Below are 23,964 nucleotides of genomic sequence, written 5' to 3' on the forward strand. Positions count from 1 at the left end.
ACAGTTCTGAAATGCAATAGATGGAGAGTTTTGCTAGGACATGGCGTAAATTTGAAGGTTGGGAAAAATCTTTGATGTAATTTGGGATGATTGAGGTAACTGTACTATGCGAGGGGTGTGGAGATTGGGGAATTCTATTGTAACAGGATGGTGTGCTTTTGGATTGTCATGCTTGGGGGTGAGCGCATCAAAGAGCAATGGTTGTTTGCCCAAATTTTGTATTCCGCAAAGCAATAAATGCTTGTTTCTATTATTGTAAAACTTTAATAAAAGCATTAATTACAAACATAGACCACATCAGAATAGTGGTTCCAGAGAAATAAGACCACTCTTCACCCACTCGCAAATTGTCCACCATGCATTTCTGTGGGAAGAGGTGTTTCAGTTTCTGTAGTAAAGAAACTTAGAGGGAAGTGTAGAAGTTAGATAGAGCAAGGCAGTTTTAAAATTGATACAATTCTGTAGTCTGAGCAGGGACTGTATCTTAAATGTGTTGATGTAAAGTGCTGTGTATGTCTATCAGCACTATAGAAATGTTAAATAGTAGTAGTAGTCTTCCAAACCCCCAAACTTTCCCTACCCCCAAAACTACTCTCTTACAACTCCGGAGTCTTAATGTGTGTATCAGATGATAGTGAAGGGTTGTAGATTTTTTAGGAACTAAACAACGTTCTGGGGAAGGATATTCCAGAAAGATGGGCTCCATTTTAACCAGGGTGAAACTAGGCTGCTGGCATCAACATTTTAAAAAGGAGAGAGAGCAGCTTTTAAACTAGAAACTGAGGGGAGGCCGACAGTCTCTCAAAAGTGCATGGTTCAGAACAAGGTATCTTTGAAGGATATCACTAACAGAGGGAAGATACGGCATTCTGATAATGAGGGTGCAATAAAGGCCATAGACCAGGTATCTTTAACTAAGTCCACATTTCTTCCTGTTGGCTCAGTCACATCTAATAGTTTCAAATGCCTATCCATGGGACCAACTGGAGTTGAGGTCGGAACTTTATATTTTACTTTTCTCTTTCCCATCGTTTAAAAAGGAAAAAGTCTAAAAATGTTACCTCAAATCAGAAAATGATATCTTCTCAAACAGACTTCCCATAGGTGATATAGCTCTTCATGACTCCCAAGAGGCCTAGCATGCCCCTTTGGCCACGCCCTGCAGCCGTGCGCCACAGTCTCGGTGACCTTTTCAGTTGAGGAGACAAAGGACCTGAATAACGTCAGGTGGTATGCTCTTTAAAATCGCCAAGCAACAAAGGTAAGAAAAATGATTTATTTTCAGTTTAGTAATTAAAACATGTTGGTTCTGAGAATTTACTTCTGATGTCTATATTTGCCACTATACAAGTATAGAAGGAAATGTGAGGGGGACCCTATATGCGATTAAAAATTTTAATTGTGATTAATCTTAATTAATCAATGTGCAGCCCTTATATCTTTCTATATATACATATATATACACAAATATATGTTATATATATTTAATATGCTTTCCTTTTACAGCAATACTATGCCTTGTCCTATGTTAAAAACTAAAAATGATTAAATAGTATCTTTAGACATGTTTATATAAGTTGAAAGAGGTTATATTTTTACTTTGCTATTAGAAAACAAACTTTAAGATGTACATATTAGAGTGTTTAACAAGGAAAAGCACCCTATGAAAATATCCCCCCCCATGGGGTAAAGGGGCAGATCTGTGGAGAGGCCAAATGAAATATATGCCAGAATTTCATTTTGAAATCTTGTTCTTTACCCTTTTAAAAATCAGCTTGTAGACCCATAGGCATTTTTTTCAAATTACCCTCCTGATATCTCAGGTCTAAATGTTCTGACCTGTAGAATATACTGGGATGAACAACAAAAGTTACAGACTCATGGGACAAAAACAAGCTCACAACCTCTCTCAGATGAAGAGGATCTTTTTTAAAAGGTAGAGCTTTTCTTTGATTCATACAACCACAATTTTTCTCCTTGTTTCCATTCTCAGCTACATGCCAGAAATGACTCCACTGGTTACCTGGCAGTAAAATAGGGAAGGCTACTTGGGGTTATATCCTCATAAAATAACATAACATCAAAACTAGAGTGCTTATGGATGTGGTTGGTGATTGGTTTGTGTAACCCTCCAACTAAAAAGGTGTTCTGCTGCCTTAAGGACCATCATCACTTCAGGCTCCTGTTTTCACAGAACTTTCTTGTACAGTTGTCATATCACTTCCTCTATATTAGGAATAGGTTGAACAGTAACTTGGATGAAAGAATATAAGTAGTCAGACTAATGATCCTTTTGAATCTTCAACAGTAGTTAGTCCAGATCATTTGACTGGCTAGTGGTCCTCCAGGACAGGGTTGGAGACTGCTCTAGTGCCATGTAAAGCTGTAAGCTGATAAAAATTAGAGATTTAATTGTTTCCATTGTGATACAAGGCTTTCTGTACAACTTATATGATTCCTCTGAGGGATGTGCATTTGTGAGCATGCATTTGGTTTATTTGGGCACATAAAAACTTAGTGTAAGCACATTGCGCTTATACATGTGCACCTATGAATTGTGTATACAACTCGATTATGTGTGCAATTTGTTGCATACCCATATTCTGCGTGCAACTTAATTGAATAAACTAATTAGCACCAATAATTGGCTTAACAAGCAATTATTGGTGCTAATTAAAATCATTTATAAGTTATGTGCGAGTGAAAAGGGGGGCCCGAAAATATGCAGGTCATGGGCAGATTGGGGCCATTACTTGCAGCTATGCGTGTAATTACAGAATATGGGAATCAATACCTAAATTTAGGCACAGGCATATGCATCATGTTTTCCTTGGTGTAAATGGCCATGCCTAATGGAAGATTAGGTTCTTACACAGATAATCTTATTTCTATTAAAGGACATTGGAGTCTGTATTCTATGTGAATATCCTCTGGTCGTGAACTGCTTGAAGAAGGATGTCAATCACATCTTTCAGCTCCTCTTCCTTCACTAGTGGAGTATTGTGCGCTCTTCAGTTTGTACCAAAGCAATTGATATCCACTATAATGGAACTTACCCCCCCCAAACACAGTATATTTCTTTTCTGCTCTGTAACTCATGAAAAAGAACAGTAATTAGCATGAACTAATAACATAGGTGTACCAATAAACCACTCTGCTATGTGTAACTAACATAAACATATATGGAGCTCAAAAACTTAAACTTTTTGCTTTATTAACCATATATGATTACATGTTCTTCCAACTGATAGGAGAAAAACTCCAATTCTGGACTATAGATTTATCCGAGGCAGGAAGCAGGCACATTGGAAACTGACAGAGTGGGCCATACAAACTCCTATGTCCTTTAACAGAAAGATTATCCAGGTAAGAACCTAATCATTCATTCTGTAGCAAGGACATTGAAGTCTATACTCTAGGTCAGTATTCTTCAACCACCGGTCCATGGACCAGTGCTAGTCCACAGAAATTTCCTGCCGGTCCACAGGGCCAGCATGTGCATCAAGCCCAAAACAGTGTTCTTCAACCGCCGGTCCACGGTGCAATCGATGTGGCGTTATCTTTGAGCCAACTCCCTCTTCCTGACTAATTCAGTGCACAAAGCCACGGGCAGTGGCTCCTATGCATGTCCTGCGCCTGAACCGGAAGCCTTCTCTCTGACATTGCAACGTCAGAGGGAAGGCTTCCAAATGAGGCACGGGACGTGCAAGGTGCAATTAGTACTATTATGGGGACGGGGTCTGGGGTGGAGATGGGCGGGGTCTGGCCCATGACTTAGCCCAGTGTTCTTCAAATGCTGGTCCACGGACCGATGCCGGTCCACAGAATAATTATTTTATTTCTGCCGGTCCATAGGTATAAAAAGGTTGAAAAACACTGCTCTAGGTGATGTACCAAAACAGTGGCAGATGCCTAGGGTGCGACAGATAAGACTGCTCACAAAACCGAGGACCCAAAAGCGGCCTCCTCCCAAGCTGCCACGTCCACTCTGTAGAAGCTTGTAAAGGTATCAAGTCCCTTCAGGATGATGCTAAAATTGCATGTTGGAAAAGGCTGGCCTAATGGAGGCCGCAATCTGTGCGTCCCCTTCAAAGATTTGGTCACATCTGGATGAGATGCCAGCAAACCCTTTCCCACTCTAGCTCAGAAGCACGAGAGGTACTTTGAGAGATGCCCCTGCCAGGCCTTTCTCTAGTCCGGCCTGTAGAAATGCAAGAATCACTGAAATTGGAGCCTTCCAGGCCTTAGCATAGGCCATTAAAGGCCATTGGCTTTTTAGCTCAGAGAAGAGTAGAAATGACTACCTCCTTTGCGTATTAGGACTGAGCGCTCAATAGCCATGCCATAAAACCAAAGCGATCTGGGTTCTCCCAAGTGAGCTGGACCCTAAGGAGCCCCATATGAACCGGTAGCTTGATGCATCTGTCCTAATGGAGCCATATTAGTTCCATATACCATTGTGAGGCCAATTTGGGGCTACTAGGCTCAAGTCCCAGGTGAGTCACGATTCTGCGAATGACCTGGTACACCATGGGCCATGATGAAAACACATAAAGCAGCCTCTCTTCTGGCCAGGGCTGAACCAACAAATTCAGCCTTGTGCTTCCTGATTCATCTCTTCAGCTGTAGAAGCAAATCTTTTTGGCTGAAGCCTTTATGTCCATTGCTGACTTCCCCAGCATTGCACAATGAAGTCAAATGCTCTTTGAAATAGTGACCATTCTCCCAGGTCTAGGGTGTGCCAAATGAGAAAGTTGACCTGCACATTTTCCACTCCTGCTACATGAGCCTGAAGGTGAGATTCCACTCACATGAACAACATCCAAGCCTCCAGACATAATGGAGCACTCTTGGTGCCTCTTTGTCTGTTCACATAAGCTCTTTGTCTGTTCACATAAGGCATTGTCCAAGAACACTACCTTATTTTCCAGATCTTTTTCCAAAGACCTTATTGCTAGCTTAATGGTTCACAGTTCCAGATGATTTATAGACCATTTTCTCTGATGGAGAGACCATTGGCTCTATACCAGGTACCTGCCATAATGGGCCCCCGCAGCTGAACAGGCTAGCATCAGTTGTTAGGATCACCCATGAGGAGATTCGGAGAACATCCCTTGATACGTCTACTCGGAGCCACCAGTGCAAGCTGTTCCTTGCTTCCACTACTTCCAGGGTGGCTGCCATCAAGCTTAGGACTTGAAGGTAATGCCAGGCATTGCAGTTTTGCATTATTAAGAGTTCTGCAATCTGCTTCCTGAGCTTCTGTTTGCGTGGTTCAGGAAGAAAGATGTGGCCCTTCGCAGTGTCGAAGCAGACTCCCAAATACTCCAAGCATTTGGTCAGCTCCAGATGACTCTTCTTGAAGTTGACTATCAAGTCCAGATCCTGTATGAGATTTACAACTTGCTGTACTACATGCTCTCCCTCCGACTTTAATGAGGCTCTGACTAGTCAACTGTCCAAGTATGGGTGCACTTGTATTCCCATTCTATGGAGGTGAGCTGTGACCATTACTATCACCTTGATGAAGGGTTGAGCCGCAATCTAGAAATGCCTTTGCAGGACATGGAATCTCAGGTATCTCCTATAGACCAGGAAAAAGGGAATATGAAGATATGCCTCCATTAGATCTAGGGAGGCTAGGAATTCACCCAGTGCCACCATCACAATTATTGACCAGACAATCTCCATGTGGAAGCATGGTACTTTCAGGATAACATTTATAGATTTCAGGTCCAGAATCAGTCTCCAGTCTTTGGTGCCTTTTTTAGGAACTATGAAGTATCTGACAGTGCCCGATTCTCCGTCAAGGACTGGTTCTATGGTTTGAATGTCTAGTAGCCTTTCATCGTTACTTGGACCCTGGCTTCCTTTTCTGGCCATCCAGCTGGAGAATCTAGAAACAGATCTGGGGGAGGGAGATAGAACTCGATCTTGTGACCCTCCTGAATAAGATCTAGAACCCAGAGGTCTGAGGAAATTTGCTCCTATACCCTCTAGAATGCCAACAGTCTCCTGCTGCCTTGGTGTCATTGTCTCCTTGGAGACAGGGCTGACATAAGATCATGAGGGTTGCTGGTATCTACAGCTGCCAAACCTGTCTGGATCCCTGATAAGATCTCTGAGTGGAGGCACCTATGTAGTACTGGAGGAAACATTATGAGGAATGAAAATTGCCTCTTCCTCCCCCCAGTGAGTTAACGAGGTCTGCTGTCTGGTAGAGATAGGATGGCAAGCCATCATACTGGCCATGAAGTCGTCTAAGCCCTTTCCAAATAGCAACTGTCCTTTAAAGGGCAGATGACCTTAGAGGCTGAATTGCCCACCCATTGTCTGATCCAGAGCATCCTGCAGGCAGAAACAGCATATGATGACACCTTGCTCATGACTCTGATGATTTCACAGAGAGCATCCACCACTTAGCCTACCCTCTCTAGAATCAGCTAGGGCCATGCATTCTCCTCTGCTACAAACTGGTGTGGCAGACATTCGCAACAAATAAGACTGCTGCTGCAGCTTTGATCCCCATAGCTAGCACTTCTAATTGCCTCCTAAGAACCACATTCACCTTGCAGTTCTGCTCAACCTTTAACATCATGCCTCCCTCACTAGGGAAGGAGGTATGCTTTGTTACTTGAGCCACCGTGGAATCCACCTTTGGCTGACTAAACAGCTGCTGAAATTCCTGAGCCATAGGGTAAAGTATGAACATAATCTTGGCTTCCCTTAGGGAGCCTTCTGGAGACTTCCATTTCTCAGTGACTAGCAAGGTGATGTCTAGGTTTGCATGAAAAAGGTAGTCTGAGCATTTGTGCTGCTCATAATTGTGCACTGTGAGCAGTTCAGAATACACCTCAGCTTGCTTGCAGAAGGAAAAACTGAAGAAGGCACTATACTCCACTGGTGTAGGAGCTGAACGATGTGATTGGCATCTTTCTGCAAGCAGCTCGCAACCAGAGGATATTCACCTAGAGTACAGACTCCTATGTACTTGCTAGTTGTGGTTCTTGAGTGTAAGCTCTATTTTATAAACTGCACCTAAATTTAAGCGAGGGTTATAGAATAGTAATCTTTCAGTGGTGATTTTTTTGGGGTGCCATATATAGAATTTAGCCCATAATGCATGACTAATAATGCCCTGAAAAATCGGAAAACAATTGTTTTAAATGAGCATGAAGCAAACTTTGTTTTGGCCATGCACATCCCTAGTTCCTCAGCAATTTTAGAGCAAGAAAGGCAGTCATTCCCTCATACTGGAATGGCACTATCAACATCTTATAAGAATACCCTGTTACTGAAAGCAGCTACTGGGAAAAGTAGAGCCCATGAAAACAATATCTGAATTTGCAGGAGTTCAGCACCAAGTGTGAACATGCAAGGACGGAGATGCACTAGAGAGAAGGGGAAAATCCAGTAGAGATGTGAAAAGATGAAGTAATAAAAAAATAGCATCAAGGGACACTATAAGAGTACAAGAATCAGTAAAGGAAATAACATTGTTTAAATAAGAAAGGCAATTTTGAAAGCTGGTTATGCAGATAAATAAAAGTTATAGGGATATGTATTCATTAAGGTACATTCATTTGTTTTAGTGTATATTTAAAAAAGCACACAATAAATTGATTACAAATTAACAATAAATTAACTTCCAAATTAACAAGCCTTAAATTATTTTAGAAAGCATGCATGGAAGGAGCTGAATGTCTGAAAATCAGGGAAAAAAGTTAAAAAAATGACTTGAAATTTTTTTCTGTGCACTTCCTTAGCAATTTACCAAGGCCTGTCTGAAAATTGCCCTGCTCAAGGTGGCTAAAAAGCAAGAATGGGGTTCACAATACATGCACTTTTGGATGAATTGAAGAGAGCAATTTCTTTGGGCACATATGTATAGGTCAGAGGAAGTAAACTAAAGCAGACCAGACCCTCCATACATCCTTCCTTTAAACCAAAGACCTTTCAAATGTGGGAACCTGCCAAAACCGTCTTGCTAACATAAATAGTTCCCGCAACTATATTGTCCACGAGAAACTACTAAACTAGGATACTGTATTCTCAAGAAATTGCTAATAACGGGAGAAGTCGCAGAACCTATCCTGTTTTATAATTACTCCCATAGAATTAAAGGAGTATAGAATTACTCAATTACTGTTAGTGTTTTGGATACCAGCTTCTAAATAAATACTTACTGTAAACTTGAATTCTTAAAATAATTTATAAATATTTATAGTTAACTAATTGAATATATAAAAAGTGCTCAGAGTCTTATCTCTTGCATGCGAGCCACAATGAGATCATAAAGGGACCATCATAACACTTTTATGTCCCTTATTTTGTATACATGCTGGTCTGCTGTTATATGGCCATCACTCTAGTGCTTACAAATTTATCATACGTTGTTAAAGGAATTAATAAACATATTGCACTTATCTTAAAGGATGGTCTGTTCCTGTGGCTCTGCAGGCTGGCTTTTCAAATAATATGTGAAAAATGCTTGATGCGATAACGGTGCAAGCAGTGCAAAAGTGCAAAAATATGGAGTGTTCTCAGTTTCCCATATTTAATAAAGTTTCCTTAACTCCTCAACTCAGTCCTGAGTTTCGCCAAAAGTGGCTTCTTCAGGAGGAGTGTATACTTATAATCGTTAGGAATTGCCTAACCAAAGACGCTAACTCTCAGTTTCATCCAACGGTTGAATGAAACTGAGAGTTAGCGTCTTTGGTTAGGCAATTTTAAGAATTCAAGTTTACAGTAAGTATTTATTTAGAAGCTGGTATCCATTATACTGATTATAATTACTCCCGAGTCCCAACATCCATGTTAACTCGCAACTAATTGTCAAACTGTCAACTCTTATTATGTATGTAAACTTGAAACTGCTAACTCCTATTATGTATGTACACCTGTAACCCATTCTGGGCTCTTCTGGGAGGACAAACTAAAAAATTGAATAAAAAAATAAAGTAAAACTAATGGTGCATACTTAGATTTTTTAGAAGTATGCACACCATTTTATCCCTCCCCCCCCCAACTGCACAAATAGTAAGTACAAAGTATGGAGTGCTTATGCATTTGGGGAGCAATTCTGTAACTGTGTGCCTATACTGTATATTAGTGTATCACAAACTGTGTGCCATGGCGGGTGAGATTCCAGGTGTGCTTCGAGACCCCAGCGAGGAAAGGCGCTGGTTGACTGCCTACAGGACACGCTTCTCACCGCGAGAGGCACACCCTGTAGGCAGTCAGCCGGCACACATGCATCTTCTCTTCTCTGTGCCTCTCCAGCTCCAATACTCCCCTCCCCCCCCAAACACTGGTGGCTCAGGGCCCCGTCTGGAGGGCCTTCGCACATGTGCAGATGTTTGCGTGCTGTCATCACGCTGACATTCATGCATTTCCGAGTGCTCTCCAGCTGCGTCCCAGAGATTACTATGTCACCGAGTAAAAAAGTTTGAATGACACTGCTGTATATGCTGATTGACACATATTCTATAAAGGAAAGTGGGTGCCTACTTTTCTCTGCAGAATGCTAGCATAACTGGATATATATAGAAACATAAGCGCTAAGCATAAGTCCTTAGGCCAGGGGTGTCCAACCGGCGGCTCAAGGGCTGCATGTGGCCCCGTGAAGTATTTTGTGCGGCCCTGGTCGAGGGCAATGCAGTGTTTTCCTCTGCTGCCCCCGGGTGTTTACCGTCTTGCTGGCTTCCTCCTCTGTCTTGCTGCAGCATTTGTGCGGCCCCAGAAAAAATATTTTGGGCCTATACGGCCCAAGGAAGCCAAAAGATTGGACACCCCTTCCTTAGGCCATCCATAATGCTGCCGTAAGTGCTCCTAAGTTTTGGTGATACCCACATATCATGTACTGTAACTTACAGTATGCTTCAAGTTACATGCATAAATGAGTCAAGCCCATGCTCTGCCATGCATACACCCACCTGAATACTATGTGCTATTTAAGTGATATGTAAATGTTAGCACCTGCTTTATAGAATTACTCCCTTTAGCATCATTCTAGACCAGTCTAGACACATAGGTTTATGCACTAGCAGATGGAGTTTATGCACTAGCAGATGGAGACTTAAGAACTTTTGTTTTCAAAATGATTCTCTAAGAACCCTGTGCAGCCAACAAGTATTTCTGTCTCCAGCACAATTGAAGCCATTGTGGCCGCTTTGATCACTAAGGCTAAAGCTTCGAACTCTCTCTTGAGAATCATATCCACTATACAATCCTGCATATTCTTTAACACCACACCTCCTTTGCTTGGTAGAGACATGTGTTTGGTAACCTACACTACAAAGGAATCTACCTTGTGCTGAGCAAACAGTTGGTGACACTCCTGTGCCATCGGATATAGCCAGGCCATAGTCCTGGCCACTTTAAGTAACCTGGCGCATTCCAATGCTCCGTGCCAATACATTGATGTCAGGATGCCAGGGAAACATAGAAGACTGGACTCTCTCTCCACGTATACTAGAGGAGAGAGCAGAAGTCCATGTTTAAATCCCATAGAGAATCAGCAATAAGATCCAACAGAGCCGAGGGTCTGAACAGAAGGACCATTGGATTATCCCCATGATCAAGGGCTACCACAAGTTCTACCCCTGTCTGTCTTGCATCTCCTGAGAGGGAGGGCATGCCCTGAGACAGCAAGGATATAGTAAGAGACCATTCTCTGAATCACCCTCAGAAATGTTCCCTAGCTCCTGTCCATCTCCAGACAGTGCGACAGACACACCCTGGGAGCTCCTACCCCCTCGTGTGCCTTCAGAAGTGCTGCCAGACTTCCCGTTGGAAGGTTGACTGTCCTGAAAGGCTCTCCAAATCAAATTCTGGAGAAAATGCCATACTAGGCAGCACTGAGTCTCCTATAGAGGACTCCAGCTTGCGTCTATTGGGCTCCACAGCTGCAGACTTCAGGCTGCTTCTCCTCCATGCAGGCAGAGCTGTACCCTTGATTAGGGAAGCTTTTAGCACTGAAATGAAGCACAAAAACTGTGAAAAGACCGAAAAACACCAACAAAAATAAAGAAATGGGCAGATCAGAAAGACTCCTTCAGGCTGGCATGCAGAAGGAAGCATATGAAGAGGGCAGCAGAGCCCTCTGATAGAGGGATTCAAAAGCCAGAGTGAATTTCTTCTACACAGCTAGCGGGCACTGGGATATTACCCCCTCCATCCAGAATGACACACCTATTACACTAGAAAGAGTTTTCTGGGAAGGCGTTTGGCAAGAACATAAGAATTGGCGCTGTTGGGTCAGACCAGGGTCCATTGTACCCAGCAGTCTGCTCACGCGGCGGCCCTTTAGTCAAAGACCAGCGCCCTAGCTGAGACTAGCCCTACCTGTGTATGTTCTGGTTTAGCAGAAACTTATCTAACTTTGTCTTGAATCCCTGGAGAGTGTTTTTCCTCTACGACAGTCTCCGGAAGAGCGTTCCAGTTTTCTACCATTCTCTGGGTGAAGAAGAACTTCCTTATGTTCGTACGGAATCTATTCCCTTTCAATTTTAGAGAGTGTCCTCTCGTTCTCCCTACCTTGGAGAGGGTGAACAACCTGTCCTTATCTACTAAGTCTATTCCCTTCAGTACCTTGAATATTTCGATCATGTGCCCTCTCAATCTCCTCTGTTCGAGGGAGAAAAGGCCCAGTTTCTCTAATCTTTCATTGCAACTCCTCCAGCCCCTTAACCATCTTAGTCGCTCTTCTCTGGACTCTTTCGAGTAGTACCGTGTCCTTCTTCATGTACGGCAACCAGTGCTGGAAGCAGTACTCCAGGTGAGGGTGCACCATGGCCAGTACAGCAGCTTGATAATCTTCTCCAATCTGTTCGTGATTCCCTTCTTTAACGTTCCTAGCATCTTGTCCCGATGATCGCAAAACCAGTTTTACTGGTTTTGCGATCGTTCCCCAACCCAATTCACTAAACTGCTCACTGCTCAATCTCCTATCCGATCCGATCCACCCATGCAAATGAGTAAAACCCCATGCAAAATAGCCAAGCGATTGATTCACTAACAATTGCTTGGTTTGGGTTTTACTATCATAAAACCTGACTGCTATAGACCTGTCGGTAACTGTGCTACCGACAGGTCTGCCGTTTTTAACTGGTCTGCCTGTCTTTTTTAATTAATTTTTTTTCCACGGCACAGATATTTTGCGTGTGTTACACACGTCCTATATCTACCCCGTTAAAAAAAAATGGCTGGCCAAGCACAAGATTCAGAAAACAAAGAGGAAAACCAAACACTTCCATAGGATACCATGGAAAATAACACAAGTTTCATCATTACCAATGCATTAGTGGTGCATTGTACAATGTAAACTTTTCTGCAAAAATAAAATTATTCTTGAAAGGCATATCTTTCTTCTTATTATGTATTGCTGTTTTCTACCTGAATATACAGCTCCTTTTAGAGTTTTTTTAAAAAGCAGCAATGTATATTTCAGGATGGCTTTAGCAAATGCATCAGAAAGAAAAGAATGGAGTATAATATGAGTAACACTGGGTTTTACTAAGCAGTGTAAAAGCATTTTACTGCAGGCTGGCAAGGTAAGTGTTCTGATGCTCATAGGAATTTAATGAGTATCAGAGCATTTACCTCACCTGCTTAGTAAAAGGAGCCCTAAATGTAAATAATGCAGACTTTCTACAGTAGAACATGTAGAACTGGGAGTCATAATAATTTTGTTAGAAAAACCAAAAAAATGATTAAAAAGAAGGAAACCCCCCAGGAAAAAGAGTTTTATGCTTCTGCTGAAGCCAGCAGCAGAATGTTATAAGGTCAACGAGAAGGTACAACTGAATGCTGAGTCAACAAAGGGAAGTGGATATCTCAATATGTCACATTTTCTGTATGACACTTAAATCAATGACCCGTTCAAATAGCACCCATGCCTCTGAAGACATGACAGTAATTGAAGGGCATGGTTAGCAAAACATTATCACCGTTAAATATTAAGTTGTTTTCTTACTGCTGATCTCCAGAAATCGGACTGCATTTGGTTGACAAATCAACATGGTTATCAGGTTTATCAACGTGATCTAAATTCATAAAACGAGATCAACATTTTAAAATATGGGTGGAAGGAAAGACAGCACATTGCTCCTGATGACATGATCAACTCATGTATGTCAACATGGTATCTTGTGACAAAAAGACGTTCCTATTAAGATGCTTCCTCAATGTTTCCACAAAAATACCTGTCTGAATGCCCTGGGATATGCTTAAATTAGGGCATCAGAAGAGGGACAGTAACCATTTTATATGATCATTCACTACATAAGGAATAGCATTACAGATTAAAGGAAGTCCTTTTTTTAGTGCTATTGGACACCATATATTTCTACTTAAGACTCATTCTCTTACATTTCTGTCTGTTAGCTGACAAAGCTTTTTCCTTGCTTTTGATTTTCGTAATTCCAGCTCCTGGCTTATTGGCTCTGGTTTTGGTGTTGAGGTAAAGCATGGGTCTTCCTCTAGTCTATCTCTCCCTGCCATAGCTGCTGCCATCCCAGTGGTCATAAAATTCTTATATGGCATCCTAAAAACTCCCTCGTTCTCCATAAATTCTGAGGTATCTGTAGACGAAGTGGACTCTTCATACTGACTAGCGAGGCCCAGAACTATACTTCTTCTGAAATTATTGTTTGAACCAGAATTTGTTATTGGGCTCATACATGTTACTTGGACAATCTCATCCTTAATGTCATGCATGTTAGAATGCCTTGCCAAATGTTTATCATCCTCCAGTATTAAGACAACTTTATTCACCTGCTGAACTGCACCAGTATCTTCATTTGAAGACACCATCTCTTCTGTATTGATGCTATAGTACAATGTAGAACTACCACATTTCTCAGCTCCTCTTGGTTGTATCGCCAAACTGTCTGCTGCACCAAATTTTCCTTCAGTGAAGACAGCTGTTGTGCCATCTTTCACTCCATTTACCATATAATTATCAACTTTGCTTGTCCATATATCTGTGGCATCATGTTTCCCTCTTATGGCTGACAGTGTGTTGAAACACTTTATATCTTCACATTTACCACTTTCTAGGCTGACATAACTTGAAGATTCACAAATATCCACAGCTTTTATCTTCTTTCCCTTGCAATTTTCTGTCACCGAATCAAAGTTCGGCACCACATGGCAATTTTGAATGGAAGACAAATAGTTTTCTATTAATACATGGCCAGTATTGGCAGGTTTACACTCTAGCCATCTATGAGGAAAAATGTCTCCAAAACCACTGTCTCCAAAGGCTGAATTTATCTTGGACACATTTCCAGTTTTCAAGGCCAGTTTTAACAGCAGCCAGTGGTGATGGTTGTCATGGGTATCTATCCACGTTACAAGGCCCTCAGGGTCTACACCTGATGCTGGTGCATGAGCTCCATGTGATTTTGCACACACTACACCTGATGCTTCATTGTGTTCGCTTTGGTTGACAGATTGCAAATCACATCCATGGCTGGCTTCCTTACATACTTGGCCAAGCTGTTTTCTTCTGAAGCAATGTGCAATTTCATTGGATTTAGGGTGCAGTAGGCTGTAATAAATTATCAGGGCTGCACCACCTACAAAATAAGACAATAATGTCATCTTTCTTCATCCTTTCCAATACATAAAAGTTTAAAACTATTGTGCTGTCTGGAGCAATGGAAGTCTGGCAGTCATTTCACTAACAGCACAAAATTAAAGACAATCATAAAAACAACAAAGTACATCAAAACTCATAAATAACATAACCATCATCATAATTTTGTAGGTTTTCACAGTTGCATTTCTTTTTTAAGATTACTTCTAACCATGGCATTTTAACAGAATCAACTAAAATACTGTCAGCTTGTGTATATACTCAAGCAGCAGCAGCAGCAGCAAAGTACACAAATGAATGGAAGTAATCCAAATGTGAATTTTTGTCATCTCATTGCTAATACTTGTTTTCTCCCAGATGGCAAAATCAGCATTAATAATCCAATTTCTGTGGCAAAAAAGCTGAATCTCAGGAAGAAAAGTAGTGTGCAGAACAGGCCCACCTATATTAATTTTCTTCCTCACAAATTGAGGTTGTGGGGTGGTAGACTTAGGAGTAATGTTAGGCATTTCTTTTTCACGGAGAGGGTGGTAGATGCCTGTAATGCCCTCCTGAGGGAGGTGGCGGAGAGGAAAATAGTGACAGAACTCAAGAAAGCATGGGATGAGAACAAAGGATCTCTAATTAGAATATGATTGGTATACATTGAAGTACTAAGGCTGGTACTGAACAGACTTATGGTATATGGCAATTTGGTTTAGGATGGGCTTGGGAGCCCCAGTAATTTGGAACAGGAGGACAGTGCTGGGCAGACTTTCAAAGTCTGAATCCTGCAAAAGTCTCAAATCGTTTGGATAGGCTGGAATGAGCTTCGACAACAACTCCAGTAGTTGGAACCCAAGGACAGTACTATACAGAGGTACCTTGGAATCCGAACTTAATCCATTCCAGAACCCTGTTCAAGTTCCAAAACGTTCGCGCTCCAAAACAATTTTTCCCATTGAAATAATAAAAACTGGATTAATCCATTCCTTGGTCCTACAAGTTCAGCAAGATCGGGCCCCCCTGGCAAAGACAGCAAGATCGGGCCCCTCTGGCAGAGACAGCAAGATCGGGCCCCCACCAGCACAGACAGTAAGATCAGGCACCCACCGGCATAGACAGCAAGATCAGGCTCCCCTGGCATAGACAGCAACATCGGGCCCCCACTGGCATAGGCAGCAAGATTGGCAACGGCAACTGCATGTGGTGCTCAGCCCAAAGCTTCCCTCTGACATGAACTGCCCAGGCGGAAAGCATAGTTACTTACCGTAACAGGTTTATTCAGGGACAGCAGGCAGATATTCTCACTGATGGGTGACGTCACCGATGGAGCCCCGGTACGGACTCTTGAAAAGTGAATCACAACTTTAAGTTTAGAAAGTTTGTGATTAGCCCGCACCGCGCAAGCGTGTGTGTCTTCCCGCCTGATGTAGGCGCACAGCCCCTCAGTTAAGATAAGCCAGCTAAGAAGACAACCTGGGGAGGTGGGTGGGTTGTGAGAATATCTGCCTGCTGTCCCTGGATAACACCTGTTATGGTAAATAACTGTGCTTTATCCCAGGACAAGCAGGCAGCATATTCTCACTGATGAGTAACCTCCAAGCTAACTAGAAAGGGATGGAGGGAGAGTTGGCCTTTAAGAAAACCAATTTTGCAAAACTGACTGGCTGAAGTGACCATCCTGTCTGGAAAAAATTTCCAGACAGTAATGTGAAGTGATGGTATGAACTGAGGACCAGGTAGCAGTTTTGCAGATTTCGTTAATAGGAGTAGATCTGAGGAAAGCCACAGAAGCAGCCATAGCACGGACTTTGTGAACAGTGACACGACTCTCTAGAGGCAGTCCGGTCTGAGTATAGCAGAATGAGATACAGGCAGTCAATCAGTTGGATATGGTCCGTTTGGTGACAGGATGACCTAACTTGTTAGGATCAAATGAGATGAAGAGTTAGGGAGATGTTCTATGAGGCTTTGTCCGATCAATGTAGTAGGCCAATGCACGTTTACAGTCCAAAGTGTGCAGCGCCGTTTCTCCTGGATGAGAATGAGGTTTAGGGAAAAAAACTGGAAGAACAATGGACTGAGATGAAAGTCCGTAACTACCTTTGGTAGAACCACTTTATCATGGTGAAAAACTGTGAAAGGTGGATCTGCAACCAACACTTGTAGCTCACTGACCCTCCTGGCAGAAGTGAGGGAGATGAGGAAAAACTACTTTCCAGGTGAGAAATTTGAGATGAGCTGTTGCCATTGGTTCAAATGGTGGTTTCATCAACCTGAAATAAACTACATTAAGGTCCCAGGTGGAGGCTTGAGAGGTTGTTTAACATTGAAAAACCATTTCATGATTCTGGAGACCAATGGATGAGCAGTGAGAGGCTTTCCCTCAACTGGCATGTGAAAAGCTGTAATAATGCTGAGATGGACTCTGATAGATGTAGATTTAAGACCAGAATCAGACAGATTCTGGAGATAATCCAGCACCAATTCCAATGACAAGGCAGCTGGATCATGAAGATGATGACGGAGACACTAGGAAGAAAACCGAGTCCACTTTTGTTGATAACACTGTTGAGTGGCAGGCTTCCTGGAAATGTCAATAATAGTGCAGACAGGCTGTGAGAGATGCAATGATGTCAGCCCGAGAGATACCAAGCTGTCAGGTGTAACGATTGCAGATTGGGATGAAGAAGAGCTCCTTGATTAGGAAATATTGGAAGAAGTATAGGTTCCCTGGTGCTGAGTTGAAATAGAAGGGAGAACCAATGTTATCTGGGCCACCGAGGAGCTATGATTATCATGGTGGCTGACTCCTGCTTGAGTTTGAAAAGAGTTTTCAGGATGAGAGGAGTGGGAGGGAATGCATAGAGGAACAATTGCATCCAACCCAGAAGAAATGCATCTGCTTCCAGGTGGTGAGGAGAGTATAGCCTGGAGCAGAAGCGGGGCAGTTTGTGGTTGTGAGGAGCTGCAAATAAGTCTACCTGAGTGCCCCATTGTGCAAAGATGGACTGAAGATTAGGTTCTAAGCAGAATAGACATTTCTAATAAATATATAAATATATAAATATGAGATTATCTAATCTTTCTGGAATTCATATTATATATTGCTTTTATATCATTCAGTCGTAATTAGATAGCAAGAATGAGTGTGATGATCCTCACCAATAATGAATCCAGACATGACAATACTGTTCACCCACATTTCATTCCACAGCATCCCCTGCTCAAAGTCTGTGGCCAACAGCAAAAGAGAGACATTTTCTATTAGCATTACCTGTAGGTAAAAAGACAGACAAAAAAAACACAATTATAAGGTGGTCGATTCTAAAATGAGAATATGTACTTACCCTTGTAAGCTCTTTTCCAGTAGATATGGGAGACATTCTAGACAAGTGGGTTGTGTCCCAATGGCCGCATGCCATATGCAGAAAGAATCCAATCCAGATTTTTTCTGTGACTCTGCTCTACTTCAATGTGCTCTCTAGCTCCACCTACAATTACTACCCAAGCACCGACAGCCATCTTACAAACGTGAAGCAGAGACACCTATGGCAATGAAGTCCACAAACAATTGTTCTGCTCAAGAATAAACATGAGAACAATAACTGGAAACAGGTAACAAATACATCAAAGGAGCTCAGAAACGACACATGCATAAAACAGTGACATATATACAGAGTCTTCCCAGCCCAAGGGCTGACTAACATTCAAGAATCAACTTGGAGAAGCATAAGTGGACAGTAGGAAGACGCAGGAAGGATAGGGCGGGAATCTAGAATGTCTCCCCTATCTACTGGAAAAAAGCTTACCAGGGTAAGTACATAATCTCTTTTTCCAATGCAACAGGGGACACATTCTAGACCAAGGGTGGGCAACTCTGGTTCTCGAGAGCCGGAATCCAGTCGGGTTTTCAGGATTTCTCCAATGAATATGCATTGAAAGCACTGCATGCAAATAAATCATGCATATTCATTGGGGAAATCCTGAAAACCTGACTGGATTCCAGCCCTCGAGGACTGGAGTTGCCCACCCCTGTTCTAGACCAATGAGACATACCAAAGCAGTCCCTAAATGCCAGGGCAGGCTAACTGCGCCCGAAGACAGAGTTCTGGCTCGCTGCCACATCTACTCTGTAATACTTGGCAAATGAGTGCAAAGAGGACCACTTTGCTGCCGTGCAGATTTCCTCAGGGGAGACCACACTAACTTCAGCCCACAATGAAGCCATAGTCCTAAAAGAATACAAGATAGGAGACTGAGTCCTGGTCAGAATATAGGCTGATGAAATGGTCCTATGGATCCATCTGGATATCGTGGCTTTGGAAGCAGGATCGCCCCGCTTGACAGAACGAATCAGCACAAACAGATGGTCTGAGTGATGGAACTCGTTAGTGACCTCAAGATAGCGAAGATCACTCTATGTACATTTAGCTTCCTCAAAATGCAATCCTGTTTCTTAGAACCTGTAGGCTGAAAAACCAGGCAAACTCACTGCTGGATTCACATGGAAAGCCGAAATCAACTTCGGCAGGAAAGAAGGAACCATGCGCAAGGAAAATCCAGACACCGAGAATCGGTAGAACAGCTCTCTTCAAGAAAGAGCTTGAAGTTCTGAGACATGGCTTGCTGATGTAACAGCAACCAGAAAGCCAATCTGGAAAGTCAAGGCTAAGAGGAAAGCATCCAAAGAGAGCTATGGTAAAGCCAGATACCACCCTGTTGAGGTCCCACAAAGGGAAAAGTGGTTTAATCAGCTGTCTAATGCAGAAATCTGGCAATGGCAGGGTGAGACACCCAAGACTGAGGATGGTCCTGGGCTCTGAAACAAGAGCCCAGTCATTTGGACATGAAAGGATGCCACAGGGACACCTTTATCTAGAATAGCCAGAAGAAAAGCGAGAACCACCAAAATTGGAGTGGAATATGGCTCGATCCATTCCTGGCCACACCAATGCTGGAAAGTCTGTCATGCCTTAGCATAGGCAGATACAGTAGCTGACTACATAGACTTGAGAAGCGTGGCAATAACTACCTCTGAATAGCCTGTGTGCACTAAAGCTGCACACTCAAATACCATAAGAGCAAAGTGACCCAGGTCCTCCATAGAGACCAGATCCCGAGAAAGCAGGTCGAGGGGCACAGAACTAAAGGCTGCAACCTCTATGAAGATGCAGATCTGTGTACCACAACCCATGAGGCCAGTCTGGAGCCACAGAATGGCATGGCCCGTTAGGGTCGCTATCTGCCGAATGACTCGGCCTATCATGGGCCAGAGAGGAAAGACATACAGGAGAATCCACTGAAGCAAAGTCCTTTGGGATGACAAGTACAGTGGATTCCCTGCCCCAAAAGCTGGCATCTGTCATCACTATAACCCAGGAGTCAATACCCAGTGGTACGCCCCTGAAGAGCGACTGTGGGAGAAGCCACCAAGCCATGCTGGCCTGAGCCTCCAGAGTCCAAGGAAGACTAGACTGTAACGAGAGAGGAAAGCATGCTAGACAGGGCACCTGTGTGCTCTTGCCCAAGGAACCATATCCAACATAGCTGCCAGGAACCTTAGGATCTGAAAGCAGCCCCATGCCGATGGAGCAGGCTCCTTCAAGAAGGAAGAAACTGTGAGAGCACAGCTACCGTCAACTTGCCTCTGTAAGATAGATGCAGCCCAGAGGTCAGATTTCTCCATCTGAAGCTCACAATTCAACCAAAGCCCTCCAGAACGGGAATCACCAGATCCACTATATGGCGAGCCTCGGCCAACGAGTGAGCTCTTATCAGGCAGTCATCCAAGTAAGGGTGTAATGGCAGACTCATGTTCCGTAAATAAGCTGCCACGACCAGCATCCCTTCAGTGAAGGTACGGAGAGCCGAGAACTGGCAAGATATTTTTGTTTTTTAATCTAATCTTCCATTTGTGTCGCATAAACCTGAGGGCTCTAGGCGACTTACAGTGAAAGGAGATTAGGGTGATGATGAGCTCAGTGCTGTGTTGTTTTCTGAAGCCGTACTGGGATGGGTGAAGGCAGGAGTGTTGCTCAATGTATGAGGCTAGCTGTTTACTTACATTTGGTTTCTAGGATTTTGGTGAGTACCGGAATGCCAGTGATAGGCCTGTAGTTTGAGGCAATTGAGAGATCAGCTTGGGTTGTTTTTGGTATAGGGGTGAGAGCTATTTTTCCCATTTCTTTAAGAAGATGAACCTGGTTCAGGGAGCTATTTAGAAGGTATTGATTTGGCGGGGTGGCATTTGAAAGTACGGATTTAAGGTTTTTAAACATGAAACCACAAGCATGCGTGTTGTGGCTGGAAATATCAGTATGAGCATGTAAGCTTCCAAGAGATCCAGAGAGGCGAGGAACTCTCTTGGGTCCACTGCTGCAATGACAGATCGCATTGTCTCCATGCGAAAGCATGGAACCATGAGAGCCGCATTTATGTGGTGGAGATCCAGAACAGGCCCACAATCATTGGATCCTTTCTCAAGCATGATGAAGTATATGGAGTAGCCGCCTGAGCCGGCTCTATAGCTTGAATATCCAGCAAGCGTTGTACAGTGGCTTGCACCTTGAGCGCTGTGGCAGGTCCCAGGCATGTCCTATTTGAAGCCTGACCGAAGAATGTCCAAGACCCACTGTTTGGACATTTTTCAGGAGGGAGAGCATAGGGGGTCATGCAGAAACCTTCAAAACTGCAAAATTCAGACACCCCCTCCCCCAAAACAGCCTTTACTCACTGTGTCCTATGCTGTAAATGTGTTGCAGCTTGCCAGAGTTCTCTTATAGTAGCTGGAATCAGAGAACCACTGCCTCATGCCTGGAATGCCTCCATGATACTGATCTTCGGGCTGCCAGTCAGACTCTATGCCTGACTACACCTCCACCCCTGCAGACCAACGGATGTGCTCAGCAACGGGTAGAGGTGCAGACTGGATGACAGGTACCCACCAAGAATTGGTCTGTCAGCTGCAGACTGAAGTCTGTGAGTTCTCCATGCAGGCAGAGCTTAAGAATCGCTCTAAGCACAAGAAATCCTGAAAAAGGGGACAAAAAAACACCAAATAAAATAAAAAGGGGAGAGCAGAACAAACACACTCCAGCTGGCATTCGTGTAGAAGGGGAAACCGTAGGTAGAGCTAGAGAGCACACTGAAGTAGAGCAGAGTTACAGAAAAAATCCAGATTGGATTCCTTATGCATATGACACGTGGCCATTGGGACACAACCCACTTGTTTAGAATGTCTCCCCTATTACACTGGAAATGGTGTTATAACTTCAGGCACTTAAATGGCTTTTGTGTTAGAATTGGTCTGCACCTGAAAAAGAATTGGTGAAGGCTTTCTGAATGCAAGGCACAAGCTCCTCATATGGGGTGATGTGCTGAATTATTATTATTTTTTTTCTATTTGTACTTTCTGTATGTTTGTAATGCTATCCAATTTAAACCTTATTGATTTTGTTCTGATCTGTATGCAAGTGACAGCGGTAATTAATAAATTAAATTATTCATAAAAAGTATTTCCTAGTGTTGATTTTAAATTTCCCTCTTTGCAGCTTAATTAAAGATTGGATTAAAGAGGAACCACATTTGTTAAGGCATAAACACCTGGATTATATATATGGCGCCTGAAGTTGGGCACCAAAATTTGAGTGCTCTGCCAAGATGTGTGTGCCACTATTGGGTGGCAACAACCAATTATTGATAATTGGCTACAATTAGAATGTGCGTGTGCATCTGGTTGTGCACTATATAATAATGCAGGGTGCCTAACTAAAAAGGGGGTGCAGTTATGGGAGAGGCATGTCAAAGATGTTCCCAAAAAAATAACCATGTTCATATAAAATAATAGCTTAGTATAGGGGAAAACACCCTCCAGGGATTCAAGACAAAATTGAACAAGTTCCTGCTAAACTGGAACGTACGCAGGTGAGGATGGACTCATTTAGAGCACCGGTCTTTGACCTGGGGGCTGCCACATGAGCGGACTGCTGGGCACGATGGACCACTGGTCTGACCCAGCAGCGGCAATTCTTATGTTCTTATACCCAACTTGGCCAGCTGTATTTATACCAGTTTTCAGGAGTTTGGCTCCCAAAGTTAGGTGCGCGATCCACACTTAAGCACTATTCAACAAAGGGCACACGTTCTTTATACTTATAGAACAGTGCCTGGCAATCTTTTCCACTGCCAATCTTTTTGCACCATTTATAGAATCCCAGGAGGCTGCTCAGGTTAATAGAGGAGCATTTGCTATGGTTGCAGTGGAATAGGGGCTCTCTCTTGTTTTGCTTCTATACTTTGGAAAGAACACTTACCATATAGAAAATGGTGACCCTATACCTGGAAGGGCTGGTCTTGAAATTAATGTAGCAGAAAACATAAATTGCTCCAAGGATAATGTTAAAAAGCTTCCAGTGAAAAGGTTGTGATATAATGTCAGTCTGCTGAGCTACAAGCCAAAAAGACATCACTAACCAGTGCATACCTGCAAGAATAAGAGAGCACGTGAAAGGCTGTGCAACAACAGCACTCTGTAGTTTATGTGACTTAACAGTAAAATAAACAGGTCAATATAGACATGTATTGTATGTCACCTTAGCTACAAGGTATTCATTCGGCTATACTTTTAAAAGTTATTTTTCAAATAAAGATTATAAATCACACAATCCAATCTATTCACTGTGATATACAGGGTAACATATTCAAAAAGGCCCTGATTCTATAAATGGCACCTAAAACAGGCACATAGCACATGCCAATCATGAGTTAGGCATCATTTATAGAATCACGCCTAGCAGTGCCTAAATTGGACTTAAACGCCAGTAGGTGTCAAAACCTTAGGTGCCCCCTATTTATGCCAGGGTTTTCTTGGCCTTAGTCCCATTTAGGCACCTACAAGTAAAACACACCCAAGATCCACCCACCACCTACCTCTAGCCATGCCCCAGGGAGACCCCTGCCCGGTTAAGCCACTTTGAGCTAGTTAGCCAGTGATATTCTGCCAACAGCTGATTTATCAGGGCAGAGTTTTGAATGTTAAAATTACATTCTCCATCAATGAGTATTCAAATCAACTTGACTGTGATTGGACACACGTGAGTTCAACTTTACTTATTTGTGCCTTAACAGAGACAAAGAATGTGAACATTTTTTATTTTATTTTAAAAAGTTTATATACCGCATATATCCTATGAGGTTCACAAAAAAATACATAAAAATTTGACTATACAAACATAATAATAATAAAGGCAACTCCTACATAACTTGAAATAACTTCAGAGTGCACAAACAAAGTCCTTGACATACTATAAGCCAACTTCTCAACCACAGTCAAACCCCATCACATAAATGCATTACTTATGTTCTTTCATGGTGAAAGT

General features: G+C 42.8%; 1 protein-coding gene across 1 annotated transcript in view; it reads right to left on the reverse strand.

Moving 5' to 3' along the window:
• Positions 1-12,671: 12,671 nt before the first annotated feature.
• XKR5 (XK related 5) overlaps positions 12,672-23,964 on the reverse strand; it is a 28,195-nt gene continuing 16,902 nt past the window's right edge. The window contains exons 5-7 of the mRNA XM_033937570.1: positions 22,900-23,069; positions 17,750-17,861; positions 12,672-14,582 (exon numbers count right to left, since the gene is read on the reverse strand). Of these exons, the coding sequence (XP_033793461.1) occupies positions 13,360-14,582; positions 17,750-17,861; positions 22,900-23,069 (1,505 nt within the window). The 3' untranslated portion in view covers positions 12,672-13,359. The remainder of the gene's footprint in view (positions 14,583-17,749; positions 17,862-22,899; positions 23,070-23,964) is intronic.

This window comes from Geotrypetes seraphini, chromosome 3 (assembly GCF_902459505.1).
Source record: "Geotrypetes seraphini chromosome 3, aGeoSer1.1, whole genome shotgun sequence".
NCBI lineage: Eukaryota > Metazoa > Chordata > Amphibia > Gymnophiona > Dermophiidae > Geotrypetes > Geotrypetes seraphini.